The sequence below is a fragment of the Pteropus vampyrus genome, unplaced genomic scaffold, assembly GCF_000151845.1.
Source record: "Pteropus vampyrus isolate Shadow unplaced genomic scaffold, Pvam_2.0 Scaffold236, whole genome shotgun sequence".
NCBI classification, from domain to species: domain Eukaryota; kingdom Metazoa; phylum Chordata; class Mammalia; order Chiroptera; family Pteropodidae; genus Pteropus; species Pteropus vampyrus.
In genome coordinates, this window is record NW_011889017.1 from 450,491 (window position 1) to 468,024 (window position 17,534).

Consider the following 17,534-nt stretch of genomic DNA (forward strand, 5'->3'; position numbering starts at 1 on the left):
GTTTGGTCCTCCAAAGAGCAAATTTTGTGGGTAGAAGTATAGGTCTGTGCTATACTTTAAGTATAGAGGGAGAAAAGGGGGAACATATTTTTCCTCAAATAGATAGTTCACTCCTCTGTCAGAAGCATTATCCAGCACTTCAGAAGAAAAGCACTGCGTGTTAGTGTAGAATTAGGGTTTGTCTACCAGGGTCACAGAAAGTCAGCTAAAGATAAACATTTTCTGAGTGTGCATCGTATCCTGTGAAACCAAGTGAGGATCATAGCAGGAGCAGGTGTATGTTTGCGCTTTATTTTGATTCTTGCTTTAATAAGTTTATTTTATGCACACATACACACTAATTTTAAAGTTTTTCTTTAATGTGTGCTTTTCCAGGAGATCCACACATTCATAACCTTGTTGTTCTTTAGTGGTTTCTGCGTATCTTCATGTTCCACTTGTTCTGCAGAATTTTATAGATTCTTGAAACCTCAGATTTGGTGGGGCCTCCCAAAATGCTCAATTCTATATCCTTTATTCCAAAAATGAAGAAGAGCATTTGCACTGCATTTACTAATTTCACAATTTAACAAATCCTTGACATTATTCCCCTTTTATATTAAAGGATATTTTTTGAGCTCCTAAAATGTGCCAGGCAAGCATGTACTAGGATAAGTATTGTCACACCTACTATTTCCTTTAATATTCACAGTGACTGTGAGATAAACAGAACAGTGTAATTATATATATATTTATGTATACTTCTGAAGGGAAGTGCATGAGAGACATAGAGACAGGTGTTCTGTCTCACACACGCACACGATGCTCTGTGAACTTACCTTTCACTAAATGCCTTATTCATAAGAAATGTATTTTATTTTATAAAACTATTTTTATCTGATTATCATATCTTTGTGCCAATTATCAGAAAAAATTGGGTTTAAACACTATTAAACTAGGAAACATCCGTATTTCTACTATAATTTAACATATCAATTATTTTCTCATTTTGCATTTTAGCATCCTATTTTCTACATAATTGAAAAAATACAGCATATTTTTGTGTTCATTTATTATTATACAATAAACATTTTTCCCTATTTCTAAGTAATTCTCACATACCTATATTAGCTTATCCATCATATAATTATTTAACATAATCATTTCCAATTTGTTGTTTTGCTATAATAGAATACGTCAAAATTATTGTACAGATCTCTTCTGTTTCTGAGGAATTAAATTTTCAATATAAATTCCATAGATGGACTCTCTGAGCTAAAAAGGATGAGCATCTTTATCACCCTGCTACCTATTGCTGTATAGCTTTCAAAATGAGTTATAAATACATGCAGTTAAAAATATATTGCACAAGTTTTCCAGTCTTTTTAAAATTTAATTTGGTTAGTTTAGTAGTCGTAAAGCAGTATCTCAAATTTAATTTGTTGCTTGCTTACAAATAAAAATTAAATTCTTTCTACATAATTTGATAACTTTTTTATCTTCTGTTAATTTTTTTTATTTTCAACTTGTCTCATTTGTCTCTCCTATTTTTTTTTATAATTTTGAGCAAACTCTATATTAGGCATATTAATTGTATATCCAAATTTTGATGTAAATATTTTTATAATATTTTGCTGTTTTTCTAAACTTTTACAAAGATTTTGTATCTGTTTATTTTAATGTGATAGCTTTTACTTTTGATTTTCACTCATACAACTAAAGGAAAAATATATTTGTTCATAACCTCTTAAACAGGCATTCTATTCTCTGCTAATTTGACTCTTTTCTAACTTGACGTTCTAGTTAGATATTTAACTCATTAATCTTTTCGGCATTTACTTTCACAGATGATGTCATACTAGCTTTTAAATCCCCCTTTCTTCTATTTTTTTTTCTTCCAAACTGTTGCTAAATATCTCAATTAAATTTATTAGCAGATTTTTTTTAACTTGTTTCTATTGGAAAGCTTACTGTATTATCTTAAGTTCCTCATGTATAATTGAATCCATGTTGAGACTTTTTTCATTGTTTTATCATTCTGGTTATCTGTATTAAATAAAATACTTTAAGTAATTTTGTAATTTAATGAGCTATCTAGTAGGGTCAGGATGCCTCAATCTTCTTCAATCTTCTCTACTAGTATTTCCCTGCCTCTAAATTTTAGTTTTAAAAATAAACCTTAACTTTACTATTGCAAAGATGATATAGGCTCATTACATCAAATTTAAGAAGAAAAGAAATGAGTAAGAAATCAATAACTGCTTGAGGCTCACTTTCCCACATATCCTCTACTAATATTTTAAAATTTTTATGTGTATATTTTTACATATTTGTGTCTTTATAGAATCCAAAAATTGTATACTGATGAAAAATTTTCCCCAGATAATTTGCAATTTTTAGAAAGTTTGGAGAACAACAGAAAGTTCTAACCAAGTGAATCAAAATTTACTGTTTCTACAGTTCTTATGTAATCACGACTGTCATTATTTTGGTTTGCCTCAAATTTTTATAAATGTTTAATGTAGTATATATACTATATCTGTATAGTATATAATATGTATAGTATATATCTCATATATAGTGCATAATATATGTATATAGTATAGATAGATAGATAGATAGATAGATAGATATACTTATAACATTCATTGATCTGAGATGGAATATTTAAAGATGAGAGCCTTAGTGACAGGTAATATATGCTATCTGTTGTCAATAAAATTAGCTTGAATGTTGTTCTAGACACTACTATCCTTTTGTGCAGGAAAAATTTCTACTTTGTTTAATACTACTCTAAAATTGATGTGTCTATACTCAAGAAGGTTATTGAAACTCTATGATTTTGTCGTTGTTATTTGATAGGGTCTTTTTCTGGAACTGAGAAAATTCTATGCAGTTTGAATCTATGCAGCTTTCTTTGGTTATCATTTCCATTCTAGTTATTCTGATTCATTTTCAATAAGACTCAAAAACTTGATATTGTCTCTTTTACTTTCGAAGTATTCATTTATGTTCTCATTTATTAATTTTTGCCTATGTGTTTTAGAACCATTGACATTTTTGTTGGAATTTAAAGCTAACTCTGCAGAAGAAAATGAATGCTTTAATTTATATATTCAAAAATGTTAAATATTTCTATTAATATCAAATTTTAATTTCCCAATAAGACATAGTTTTTCTTATGTAGGTTTCACTATTCTTTCAAAGTTAATTTTAAAAGATTTTGTTGCTGTTTTGGAGTCTTAGCATTTTCATATAGCTTTTTAAACTGTAAAAATGTACAGTTTTCTATAAATGATACAGCATTGGATCTCATGCTTTTTTTAAGCCACATAAACATCCTTATAGATTTATACTTATAATATTATTTTAGATTTTTTCTAGAATACTCTGCTTTCCACATATATTCTTCAATGATAATGTGCTATCATTTCATAACTATGTCAAAAAGGTTCATAGCTAAAATTGGTAAATAACACACCAGAATGTTCTCTAGTCTTACGTTCTATAAATCCAACACAATTTTACCAGCCACTTCAATTTTATTGTGTGTATATTCAATTTATAAGTAAATTCCAGTGTATTAAGCTAAAAAGCCCTACCTCACCAGCACCCAGCAAGCCTAGTATTGCATCAGTATTTGGTACTTATTACATATCAGCTAGAAAGGCTGTCTTTTTAGTTGTACAACTGTCTGTACAACTAAAAAGTAGAGACTTCTGTGATTTGGCCACTTTTTCTCCTTCTGTATATTCATCATGACACATGCACACAGTAGGTATTCTATGAATATTTGTTAATTGATTTTGGGCTCAATACGAAGTAAGATAGAATGATTTAGAAATGATTTGGCATCATTTTGTGGAGGGAAATTCTCATGTTTCAGGTCTCACTTTAGAGGCCATCTTATGCAATTTTTTAACATGACATTTAAAATAACTAATTAACCAAAGAATAGGCCTGATCACAAGTCTAGAGTCATGGGGAGCATTTAGGAACACCTTGCCTCAGATCCTCTTGGTGCACCAGGGTCAGGCACAATTTGGGCTAAAAAGTCATGGGGAAGCTCTCACATTCAGCAACCTCTTTAACTGCCATTTCATGGATTTCTGGTTTTATTTAATGTTTTTAATTTTAATTGAAGTATTATTTAAATATGGTAAAGGACACATATCTTATGGATACAGCTTGATGAATATTCATAAATTGACAGCAGTAGATGAAGAGACCACCAGCAGCCCACATGCCCCTTGCTACTCTTTCCAGCCCCCCGAAGGGTATATGATGCTTTTACTCAATTTTAAAATTTGCTACTTTGGCTCCAGTTTTGTTTTTCTTAATTATGTTGTGTTTGAAATGAGAGTCTTATTAAGTTTCATGTTTCATAAGATAATTTCTGATTATAGTATAACAAACAGAAATGTGGGGAAATCCAGGATCAAAGAATTGCCAAATGGCTCGTATTAGCCAAATATTCACTTTTAAGCCCACAAAGTGTATTTGGAGATATTCCCAATTGTAAAATAATAACTAAAGTGATATGGCTTTAAAATATTACTCATTAAAATTTCTTCACAAATGGTATCATGATGACTCTTGTTTTGTACCCTCACCTAATTATAAATCTATTCATTTTAAAAACCTAAGGATAAGCATCTTTAGAGTCCAGCAAGAAAATGAATTCTTTTATATGGATTCCTATTGAACTAAAACGGTTTATTAATAAAATCAGGTGACCTTAGTATTTTCTCCCTTGTTATTCAGTAGGAAATTTAAAAGTTATTAGAAATAATAATGTGTTATAGGTCATAGAAGGACAAAAATTATTTTTGATAATGTTTATTATACTTGTCTCAATTATAATAGTAAAATAGTGGTGAAAACATGAACAATTCAAAGGAATGTAAGAACAAGAGAGGCGAAAAAAATGCACAAATTTTATCTTCTAAATATTTATTATAAGGTTTTGACCGATCTACTTTGTTACTTTTCTTCATTGTAAAATAAATTTTTTAGTTTAGAATTATTTTAGAAAAGTTGAAAAGATAGTTCAGAGAGTAGCCATATATCCTTTATCCATTTTCCCCTAATGTTAACATCTTAATTACCATGGTAACTTTTTCTCAACTAAGAAATCAGTATTGGGACTTATCTAATAACTAAACTCCAGATTTTATTTGAATTTCACCAGTTTTTCCACTAATATCTTTTTTATGTCCCAGGAACCATCTAGGACACCACATGGTATTTAACAGTTTTTTAAATGAGAGTTTTGAATATAGTGCACATAAATGAACACCTAATACCGTAACTTAAGTATTTCTCTTGGGTAAACACTTTTCGCTGTTAAAAGTAAAAATATCAATATTATTTCTGAGTCTTCTTTCTTGAAATTAATAGTTCATCTTCTTTGCAAGGGAAGATGGGATATCTGAGGGGTCTGTAATGTCCAGCCTTTGTTTCACTGGCATTTCTAGCTTAGCGGTAAATAACAAGGCTATAAAATGAATGTTGAAAGCATAAAATGTAGAACTCAACCATCCAGTTTGTACCAAAATTAGGCTAACTGGAGCTTCTTACCCAGTAAGGGCGTGTTCTTTCCTAGAACAGAAACAGCTGGCTGCTGTCATGGTGATCTTTGACCAGAATCTTCCATGACTGTTATTTTTTTTCTCCTTGCTTCAATAATGAGAGACTCTTTTTTCAGTGTTGCAAGAGCTGGCTTCTGTTCAATTTCCAAAAAAGCATTTAAAGTGAAAATAGTGACCTGACAACCAAATCTTTGAACCCTGTTCTTGTCAAGTTTAAAGTTTTGGGAAACAGAAAAGCTAGGAAACAAGTCAATCAATGCAGCCAAGAGTCGTATTGCATCTCTTCCACATATTCTGCAAGCCTGCCAGGTTCCAAGAATTTTTCTAGTTATTAGGTATTGATCAGAAAACAAAACAGATAAAAGTTTTCTGTCTACCAGAGATTACATTGCAGTGAGGTGGAAAGACACAAAAAATAATCAATAAACAAAACTGAGTAAATTATTATACTTGAAAATGGCAAATATATTGAATAAGTGAAAATTTTAGGGCAGGGTTAAGAGGATCAACCATGTGATGGAGTGATGGAGGGTGAGGAAGGGATGTGTTGCTATTTCAAATAGGGAAGCCAGGGTAAGTCTTTCTATCTTTTCCTTGAAAGCTCAATAATTCTTTATACTTTGAATTTTTTAAAAAAATTTGCAGACATGCATAGGTACTTTACACATAAGTTCATAATATTGAATGATGTGTTCTCATTAATAATTCTATAGGAATAGATTATATTAGTTTTAATATTTACTTATGCTTTTTATAGGTCAAGTCCTACTTAAAAGAACTGCATTGGGCAGCTGTTCTTTTATTGTGGTGGGATTTTCTTTTAAAGGGCATACCCATTTCTGAAGAGTTAGAGAAGAAACATATTTTCCTCAAAATAGAGGAAACGGCCACTATGCAAAGCTCTGAGGTAGACAATCCAAAATATACAGAAAAGAGAAGAGAGAAACTAAGTTATTGGGTATGTTCCATGTGCAAGCTCTGGGTTATGCCCTGTTGATCTATGATATCATTTACACTCTCAATAACTCTATTAGGTTGGCATTATTGTCTTTATTTTAGATGAGAGAATGAAGCCCAGACATAATCAGTTCCTCCTCTCAACAAGCTAAATAAATATTTAGAGAAATTAAACAAAATGAATATAAATTTCAAGATAATAATGAAATAACAATAAAATAAACAAGCTCTTTAGCCTTTACAAAGTACATGTAAATTATGACTCTGGTCGATTCTCACAAAAGCACTCTGAAATAGATATTGTTATTTTCAATATTTAGATAAGAAAATTTATTTCAGAAGTATATGTCAGCCTCCTGATTGAAACAGCTAATTGGTTTGAGAACGAGTGAATTCATTATTGACTATAAGTTCTGAGTTTTTTCGATTATGCAAGCTGTATATGCTTAATGTTCAAGTAAGATACCAGATTTGAAAAAAATTATTAGATTCTGTAGAGGCCTAGACTATTATTAATATTATTGCCATTGAGAGGGACATTTACTTATGGAATCACAGAATGTTAGCAGTGGAGATCACAGACTGAAAGGTTATCCATAGTGGAGAAGAGCTAAGCTGGGATTTGAAGATGGAGTAAATTTTAGTGAGGGGAATGTATCCTAGGGTATGGGAAGAATAATAAAACAGGAAATTAAAAAGAAAAAAAAAAAACAAGACGATGCCTTATTTTAGAAGGTGCAAGAGACATAACATGCTAACACCTTGACATTATCCCTTTACTCTTCTGAATTTTTGGATTTTTGCAAGTGCTGATTGATCGAAGTGTTTTGGAAGTTCAGGCTTTCCTTTCCTTCTCCTCCGCCTATGACTAGATTGTTTGAAATGGAGAAAGTGAAAATAACTGCTTTGTGATAGCTTCTGACGCTGGTTGTGAAGTCACACATAAATTCATCCTTTTTTCTTTTCTATCTGCTGCTCTAGAGCTTCTGGGAAACAGAGTAAGAAATTTTAAAGAAATAATATCCAACCATTTACTATAAAAAATATGATAGCATACTACAGTTCTATGGATGAAAACTCAAAAACTTATTGATGATTATTTATTATGGAAAATGTTTTTCATATAACCATGGATCCAAAGATTTATTTCTAGAGGGTCTAGATATCATGGAGATATTTATTTTTAATTTATGGAACATATTTTTCCTGAAGCATCAATTTAAATTAACAAGTTTATAAAGTTGAATGTAACAATGGATTTTTAAAGAATTATTTGGAAAGCTTGGATGTTATGATGTTTATTTTCTTTTCTAAATTGTTCCACAGATTTAAAAATTTTGAGTCTGCTGCAAACCAGACATTGTGAAAATTTGTAAATGATGGTTCTTAACATCAAGTGACACACAGTCTAGGGAGAGGGACAGTCAAAGAAACCATTAGTATGTGTAATGAATGTATGCCAATAGATGTCTGTACAAAGTATAATGGGATCAAATATTTAGCTAGAAGAATCAGGGAAAGAGTTGATATTTTATCTGAGCCCTGAAGGATGAATGGGCTTTCACCACATGGAAAGATGAGGACTATTTAGCCATAGGGAATGGCAGATACATAGTCATGGAATCATGAAGACGACCTCCTGTTCCAAGAACGTGTGTTTAAGTACACCTGGGTGGGTGTGTAGCGTTCATGAGGCTGTGAAGTAGACCTGATTTTTGTGTGCAAAAGAAACCCATGGAAGGAATTATAAACATTAGAAAGACAAAATAAAATTTCAGTTTAGGAAATAATTCTGCAGGAAATGCAACCGATGGACTAAGAATCGTAGAAAAGAAAATAAGCCCAACTTGGTAGGCTAATGTAATTGTCAAAAACGATGAGAGTAAAGATTTGAACATAGGATACCATGCTCCTCATTTTTATCATTCTCTCTCTTTCTCTCTCTCTCTCTCCCTCCCTCTGTCTCTCTCTCTCCCTCTCAGCTGTACTTGCTCTCTCCTTCCAACATAGCCTTTCTATATACTCACGACTATTAGTCTTGAATGTTCCTATCTCCTTCTTCCTTCTTCAGTTCAAGTGTCAACATTCATTGAAGCCTTCTGATTCAACCTGATCTAATCAAATGACCGTGCACTCTATCTCTCATACAAGTGCAATTTTAATTCAGTTTTTATGATGTTGATTCATGTCTGTCCTTTCTACTATATTGTATACTCCATGGGGGTAGGAATTGTGGGCCTCCCTCTTAATGTTTGCTATCTCTAGCATAACACATGACATAAATATAGTGCTCAGTATAATTGTTTAATGAGATAAATTTAACAATGTTAAAAATTCAAAATATTAAAACTTGATTATTAGTTGAATTTCAAGATTGAGGAGGAAAGAATCAGGCATGTTTATAAAGTTTCTACCTTGGGCGACTCAGAGGATAGTACTATATACACTAAGAAAGAAAATAGAGAAGAAATAAGAAGTGAGTGTGTGAAGAAAATAAAGAAATAGATTTAGGGCATATAAAACTTGAGGTATCACTAGACATCCAGACAGAGATGTCCAAGGGGAAGTTGAAGATGTAACAGCCAGTTGTGCAATTTATTGTTACATTTCTCAAGACACTAAGGTCTATTTTCATTTTTGGTTTTACCTTCTTTGACTTCAGACATGTTTATACATTGCATCATGAAGCTAATATTCTTCGCTGATAAGTTACTGATAGCCAGTGACTTCTGAATATACGTGATTAATAAAGAGAAATATTCTAAAATAATGCAAAGAAGTCATGACCAAAAAAAAATATTCTGTGGGGATGATGACTCAACTATAAAATTGGTAATTTTAAATTAAAATATTTGACCAACTGTAAAATTAAATTTTACGATTAGATGGAAATGGTGTTTTTTGTTTTTTGTTTTTGGATTTTTTTAAGTTTTTAGTGCTTATGAAGCTATACAAAAGGCTACTATTTTAGATATCCTACATTGCTTTAGGCATAGGACATATTGTGAGTGGTACCTTACAATTAATGCTTAAAACTCTCTATATTTAAATACACACATAGAAAATCTTCAATTCATATATTTTTCTTTACTTCTTTTAGCTATACTTACTTCTATTTTATTTTATCAAATTCTTTCCAGCCTTCAAAAAACTACCACCCATCTCTTACTTCCCCAGGCCATTATAGTGCTATCTTTTTGAATTCTCCAGAATTGAAAACTTGAAAAAAAATAGTTTTTAATTCTTCTTCAAACACATATAGTCATTAGTCATAAAAATATACATTTTTTTCACAATTTATCTTGGAATCTCTAGTTATATAATTTCATTTGAGACCAACCAAATCATTATAATACCAGTCAACAGCTGAAATTTTGCTTTCATTCTTCCTTTAGGGCAACTCATTCTACACATAAAAATATTTGTGATCAACATGTATCAGACAGGCCCCTCTCAGGATTAAGAATTCCTTTTTTTCTTTCCTGTTTTTTAGTAGGTCAAGTACAAACTTCTCAATTTAGCTCTTTAGAAATTCTTTTAAAACTCTCTCAACTCTTACTGGTTTCATAAGTAACCACCCAAGCAAACTGCTTATCACTGATCAAATAAAACTTTATAATCCAGTTTTCCACACCTAAATTCTTGTATTCCCATTCCATTAGGAATGTTTATCCGAAAGCAATGTTTGCTTTCTTCAATTTCTTCATTAACCTATGCCCTGCATTAGGTCAATATTAGATCTTTAAGGGATTTCTCCTAATTAGACTTTTCCGGCCAGATTAGTGAGAAGAACAATGAAGAAGTAGTGCAGAGGGATAGGGCAAATGTAATAGGAAAAGCTCTGTTTTTCGTGGGAACCATGCATAATCTGCAATAATTGCATTATTTGTGGCAGTTTATATTAGATTTAGCTTTGTTGAAATTAGGTATAATCAACTAGATTCCAGTTTGAAAGGGTTATTTCCAGTACAGAAAACAATACAACAGACATTAGCAATCTCATAAGCTTTCAAATCTCTTTTCTTGATTAAATGGTATTTGAACATTACACTTAAGAATGTAGTTTTCAAATTCAAAATATTTTGTCATAGAACATATTTAAATGCTATTCTAATTGTGAAGTTGGTTGGATTTATGTCAAATATTGAGTAATAGCAAATTATTTTTGTTATAAAAGTTCTTATTTTATAAATTCTTTTTTAAACTGTTTTTGTCATCAATATAATATTTTGTTTTGAGAAATATTTTACACAAAGTGTGATAGTATGTGTAAATTTTTTATGCTGTCAAAATGTACTTGAGATTAATTATTCATGTTTTTCACATCAGTATATAATAAATATATACATATATATATATTTAGAAATATGTATCTCCCCATCAGACACAAAAGGTTTTAATGTATGGTATTGCCTTGCTTAGTTAAAAAAATAAACTATTCTCAAACTCTTGTATACTTCTCTTCAATTTTAGTAGAAGGAAAGATGTGTGAAAGACTTATGAAAGCCAAACACAATCAATTAACATTACAACTGTTATCAATACTATGTTTCTTACATTAGACTATGCATGCTCAAAACTCTTGTGGTTGGATATCTATGTTATTGGGAGCTATCGAAAAGTAATATTGCTCTTTTTTGGCCCACATTTTGTGAGCAATAATCTATAGTCTAAGATCAGATCTCTGTTGAATAGGAGAGTCCTAAAATGCTGAACTGGAGATAAGTTGATAATAGATAACAAATTTCCTAAATAGGAAGAATAGAAATGTGGAGAGTTAAATAACACCGATAAGGTTGATGGGACCTGAACAGCATATAATGAAAGTTCTGTTCTTACTTTTAACAAAACATCTTGAAAAGCCCAGTGACTTGCTCTGGAATAAGGAAAATTAATGAATACCACAAGCTTCAGTGAGTATAATTCAAATACTGTTATTGAACTGTCATTTGGTTATCTCGTTTCTTTTCTAAAGAGTATTTCTTGAAATAAACTTTTCTCTCCATAACGTCGTATTTGCTTCTAAAAGTTAGATTTCTGCTACTGCATGATGGAATAGGCCATTGTTTTTCAACATGTAGGTCGTTACCAAGTTTTAGTTAGGCTGCGGAGATTAAAATTCAGAGATTTTTATATTGGTTTCATAGTGTCGGGACACCACTTCTTAGGTAAAACTCTTTCAGTTTAAATAGAACTTGTTAAGTCTACTATAGGAGTTTTGGAGAAATGATCAGGGAAAGGGTTAATTAAAATAGGAAGTAATGTATTGTAGTATTTCTTTGGCCTATCAGCTTCATTTGGTCTTCATTCTCTGATAGTCACCATTATGTTTCTAGTTTATTTGGTTTGATATTATTAGAGACAATAATGCTTAGCACTACTACTACTAATAATAGCCAAGAGTAATTTTGCAATTATTATGTATCAGATATAATACTAATGTCTCATATACATTATCATTTAATCTTTAGAATATACACGTGAATGTAATAACAAAAGAAAGACGGAAATTTTGAAACTTTTTTCAACATCCTCTTCTTTCTTGTTTGGAGGAAAGATTAGAGCTTTACATGGGTCCCTCACAGAATTTATCATAGTGCCGGGCAAGCAGTAATTTCTTAAGCAGTATTTGTTAGAAAAATAGAAACACGTTTAATATAGATTTAATGTAGCTATTTTATATGTTGTGCCCTTCACACTTTAGCTGCTTTAGATGTTTTGTTACTTCTTTTTTTTGAGGCATCATTATTCACAATTTTTCTGCCCATTGCTATGTTTTTACATATTTTCATGGCAGAAGGTCTACTGCAATAACTGTACTAAAGCATCTCTGTGACATAGGCGTGGCTACCTTTGTTTTACAGAGCAATTAAAGAACCACAAAGGAGACCAAAATGTTCTACTCCCGTTGAATTGATCAGATTAACATAAAAATGTGTTAGAAAAGTCTCATGATTATAAAGAAATTGCAATTTTTAACATTATATTTCCACCTTTAAATGCCAAGGGAAATTGCTTAACAGATTTTTATTATGCGATAACTCTCTTTAACAGTATTCTTTTTAGGCCTATGCATTTGCACACTCAGAATATAATATAATTATTATGTTTGTTCTGTGTTTTAAATATTAGAAAATTTTCAATTAATTAACTGAAACAGAAATTCTTGACTGTGTCAAGCTCTTAAAATGTATACACTGAGAAGCATATTTTTAAAGTATTCTATTCTTAACAAAACATTTGCTACATAATAAAAAATCTAAAATAACACTTTCTTAATTTAAAATAGGCATGCTTAGGTTTATGTTTTATATTTTCATAGATATTTACTGCTTTGCTTTTTTCCCTACAGACTGTGGACTCATTTGGATTTGACCTAAAGGCATTTGTCTTTAACAGAATAGTTATTTATTCTCTTGAATATCCTTTGGAATATTCTACTGTACGTGTAATATGTAAGATGAATTGAGGCTTTCCAGAAACTATTGATTATACAGTCTCAGGGAAACCTTCCATTTTATTTTTAAAAGATGCTCTATCTCTTTTTTCTTTTTGGTCCAAATATTTTGCCAAAAGCCTAACTTTGGCTCTGGAGTGAAACAGATGTAGCTTACATTTTGGCCCTGTCACCTTCCACCTTAGTCCCTGAGCAATATATTTTTACTTTCCAAGATGTAGTTTTCAGTACATAAATTTTAGGGTCTTTGGGAGCTTGTATGGATTTATATCTACTCAATAAATGTTAGCAATTATATTTACTTTTGTAATGTTAATAGTAGCATTTTTAGTACTAGTGAGTCATTATTTACTATTAGATATTTTGAAGCAAAAAATGATTTAGAATAATCTGATAGTTTAACAGGCTCTTGTATTTGATAGACTTGAAAAACAAATGACAATGACTAACTTTACTTTCTATATATAACATTTTAAAGGAAGTTAGGTTAAACTATAAAGGTGATACACTTAACTATATTTCAACAGCATGTAGAATTTTTCTAAAACATGAATCTCAAGGATAAATTATATTTCAAATTCAAGTTATATTAAAAATCCATGGCCACATTTCATAACTTTAAGAACAATATATAGGGTACATAGAACGTAGAATAAATTTGGCGTTACCGAAGGATGGGTTTGTGGCTTTATGTTCTCGGTCATCTTAGTTCCCTTACTTCAATTCAAGTAACTAAAATGATACATTTTTGCTTTTCAGTCACTCAAGACTGCTTGCAACTGATTGCAGACAGTGACACACCTACTATACGAAAAGGTAATATAATAGTCCCAGTAATTTTTCCACTTAGAATTAAGTCTAGTCCATTTACTTGTAAGTTTCAAGTTCGAAGACTATTTAAACTTCATCTTGAATCAACTCTTTACCTCAAAACTTTTTATAGTCAGATGTAAAATAATAAACTTAATTTATTCAAAATGATTGGGGAATAAATACTTAGGCTAATGTTATATCAAAACAGAATTACCTTAGAGACACTAATATTTAGAAACTTTAAATAATTACTGTACAACAAAACAAAAGCAATACTAAAACAAATTCAATGTTTTATTATTTAGAAATCATTTTGGCTTCTATAATGCCTCAAGATCATCTTCATTCACAAACATTAATTCTCCTATTAGGTTGTAGAATCATAATAGAATGGATAAAACTGAACATATCATAAACACCTTATATCAATTAACTTATTAATAAATATATAATATGTACAAATAAATATAACATTTTATGAAAAATCTGAATGTGAAATTATTGCTTTATATTTTACACATAATGGTCAAGAATATACAATGTTACTTTATTGTGTGGGCACTGGGGCTTAGCAGTGACTGAAATATGCATGGTTCCTCACTTTTGTGGAATTTACCTTCTAATGGTTCCTCACTTTTGTGGAATTTACCTTCTAATGGTTCCTCACTTTTGTGGAATTTACCTTCTAAATGTAGAATGATAACATTAAATGCTATGGAGAAAAATAAAGAAAGCAGGGGAATGTTTGGGGTGTGAACCACCAAAGGGAGTTCAGAAGTGTCAGGAGGTTAAGCTGGGACCAGGAATGAGGAAACAAGTCCAGATAATGAATTTGGATTGACTTTTGTAATGATTCCCAGGAGAGCTGTCTTGCATCTGTATTTTTCTGTGTGGCTTTAATTATTTCTAATGTAACACAAATATTAAACTATTTGAAATCTATTATTATTTATTGCTCTTCATTTTCCAAAGTTATATGCTTGAAACTTTTAATAGGCAGCAAACTGTTTCCTAAGAATTAAAGTTAAGTTAGAAGAAGACCCTGAGGACCAAATACAAAAATTTTAAAATATAACTTGGAAAAGATTTGTTTTATACATTGGGCCAAAAACAAAAACGCTGTAAATCACACAAAAAGATACAGCTGCTATTCCATTTTGAGTATGAATTGCACAGTGTTATAATCTTCCTGGTGTTGGGCTGCTCTCCACTGATCCAAGGGTGCTTATCTGAGTGCCTTGCCCTTTGGACCCTTCGGTTGGCCTTTTGATGCCAACAAGCCTTGAATAGTATGTAAGTATAAATGTGTGTGGACATTTTAGCAGTACTGCTTTACTGTGCCCCATAAGTTTTGATATGTTGTGTTTTCATTTTTATTTGTCTCAAGATTTTTTTGATTTACCATTTTATTTCTTTTCTGACCCATTAATTGTTCAGCAGTGCATCATTTAATGTCCCCACATTTGTGAATTTTCCAATTTTCCTCCTGTTATTAATTTCTAATTCTATGCCATTGTGGTTGGAAAAGTTACTTGATATGACTTCAGTCTTATTAATTTTGTTAAGACTTATTTTGTGCCCGAACATTTCATATACTTGAGAATTTTCTTTGTGCACTTAAGAAGAATATATATTCTGCTACTGTAGAATGGAATATTCTATATATGTCTAAGTTCATTTGGTCTGTAATGTTGTTCAAGTACGCTACTTCTTTATTGATTTTCTTTTGGATGATCTATCCATTGTTGAAAATGGGATATTGAATTCTCCTACTGTAATTGTATGGTTGTCTACTCTCCCATAAGAGCTATTAATATTTTTTTCATATATTTAGGGTCTCCAATGTTGAGTAACAGGTATATTTGTTATATCCTCTTGATGAATCAGTCCATTTATTATCATACAATGACCTTTTTTGTCTCTTGTGACAGTTTTCAACTTTAAGCCCATTTTGTCTGATATAAAAATAGCCACATCTCTCTTTTGTTTACCATTTGCATAGAATATTCTTTTTTAACCCTTCACTTTCAGCCTATGTGTATCCTTAAAGTTAGTGAGTCTCTTGTAGGCAGCATATGGTTGGCTTTTCTTTTCTTTAAATTCTTTCAGCTACTCTACACGTTTACTTCTCCCTTTTCCACACTTTATGTTATCGATGTGACAATTTACATCTTTTTATATCGTGTATCTATTAACAAATTATTGTAGTTATAGTTCGTTTTAATACTTTTGTCTTTTAACTTTCACACTAGCATGAAAGTGATTTACAACTCATTTCAGCCATTTCTTCCAGGTTGTTTACCAGGGATATATTTTCTTTCTTTGTGTTGTGCTTTCTTTATTCTTCATGTTCCTTGTAGATTTGCTTTGTTGTCTGTGCATTTGAAGAAGCAGCAACCTGTCCCAGTCTCCATGGACTGATTTGTACAGGGAGACATGTTTGTTGGTCTGCAGTGTTTGTCATTAGTGACTCTAAGGCTGGGTCAAGGCCCCCTTTGCTTCCTTTCTTCCCTCCTGGAGGAAAAGTATCAGTTCTTTGCTTTTCCTCAGTCACACTCAGTCATGCTCTCCCCTTTACTTTGTTTCTAACTGTATCAGGGGACAAAGCTCTTTTGGTTGTTCATTGCTCAGTATGAGGCAAGATAGAAACCAGCTCCACAGAAGGCACTCTGAGAGGCCACGTGGCCCAGTGCACCCACCAGTCTCACCATCCTTTCCTGGGAGAATCATGGGCTGAGGCGATGTTCTCGGTGCTGAATTAATCCTGTTTAGGGGAGGGACTGATGTGAGTAAACTGAAATTGCTCTTCTTACCCATATAAATGTGACTGCTTCTTAGTTTGTGTTCCTCTAAGGTGCTTCTGCTTCTTAGCTGGATTCTGAATTTCTCTCTAAGGTATTTTGGTACCAATATTATTGTTAACGCAATGTTTCTGTGGAGGGATGATGTGTAAGACTCCTTACTTTGCCATCTTGCTGACATGATCCTTCCTTCAGAATTGTAAATATGACATCTTACTGCCTTTTGCCTACATGGTTTCAAGTGAGAAATCAACTGTTAATATTTTCTTTTGAACAATTGAACAATATGAGTATTACAATTGGTAAGTCTAGAAATTATATTTTCTCCTATCCCAAGGATTTGCTATTGATTGTTATGGGCGGCAGTTGTCCATTTGTTTATTGTATTTTCAAAAAATGGTGGGGGTTTTTTGGCTTTTTTTTTTTTTTTTGCAAAAAAGACAGTACTCCTCCTACGAGGTCACCAAAGAAGCCTCTTATTAGTTGTTTATCACCGCAGCAAGCAGCACAAAAAAGATTCAAAAAAACCACTAATAATAATCACAAAAAAGAACCAAAAAAATACAAAAAAAAAAAAAAACAAAACAAAACTCCCCTTTTTTTGGCAGATTGGCTCTGAGCTGGGGCACTCTTTCAACATTTAGCCAGGTTGCCTTAACTTCCCCTCCCACTTGTACAGAGACCAAAAATCACCTAGAGGTGTTGTCTTAGGATTTTTTTCAGGTCGTTACTGAGCATGCATCTGGTTCCGTGCATGCATATTGAATTACAGATTCCTTGGTGTATGTGGTAGTGCTTCAAAGCCCTTATTCCTTTAAGTATCTTGCTTCTTAGCCTCCTCCTTCTCAGGCTTTTTGTTGCTCTGCTGCCTCCCCCACCTGCCATCCCTTCAGGTAGCTACAGGTAGTGTATGTCTTTAAAGCTTTTGATTGACAA

At 31.7% G+C, this 17,534-nt stretch overlaps 1 protein-coding gene across 1 annotated transcript in view; it reads left to right on the forward strand.

Moving 5' to 3' along the window:
- The window catches only part of TNFSF13B (TNF superfamily member 13b), a 36,244-nt gene that overhangs the window by 941 nt on the left and 17,769 nt on the right, over window positions 1-17,534 (forward strand). The window contains exon 3 of the mRNA XM_011373927.2: window positions 13,744-13,800. Coding sequence (XP_011372229.1) covers window positions 13,744-13,800 — 57 coding nt within the window. The remainder of the gene's footprint in view (window positions 1-13,743; window positions 13,801-17,534) is intronic.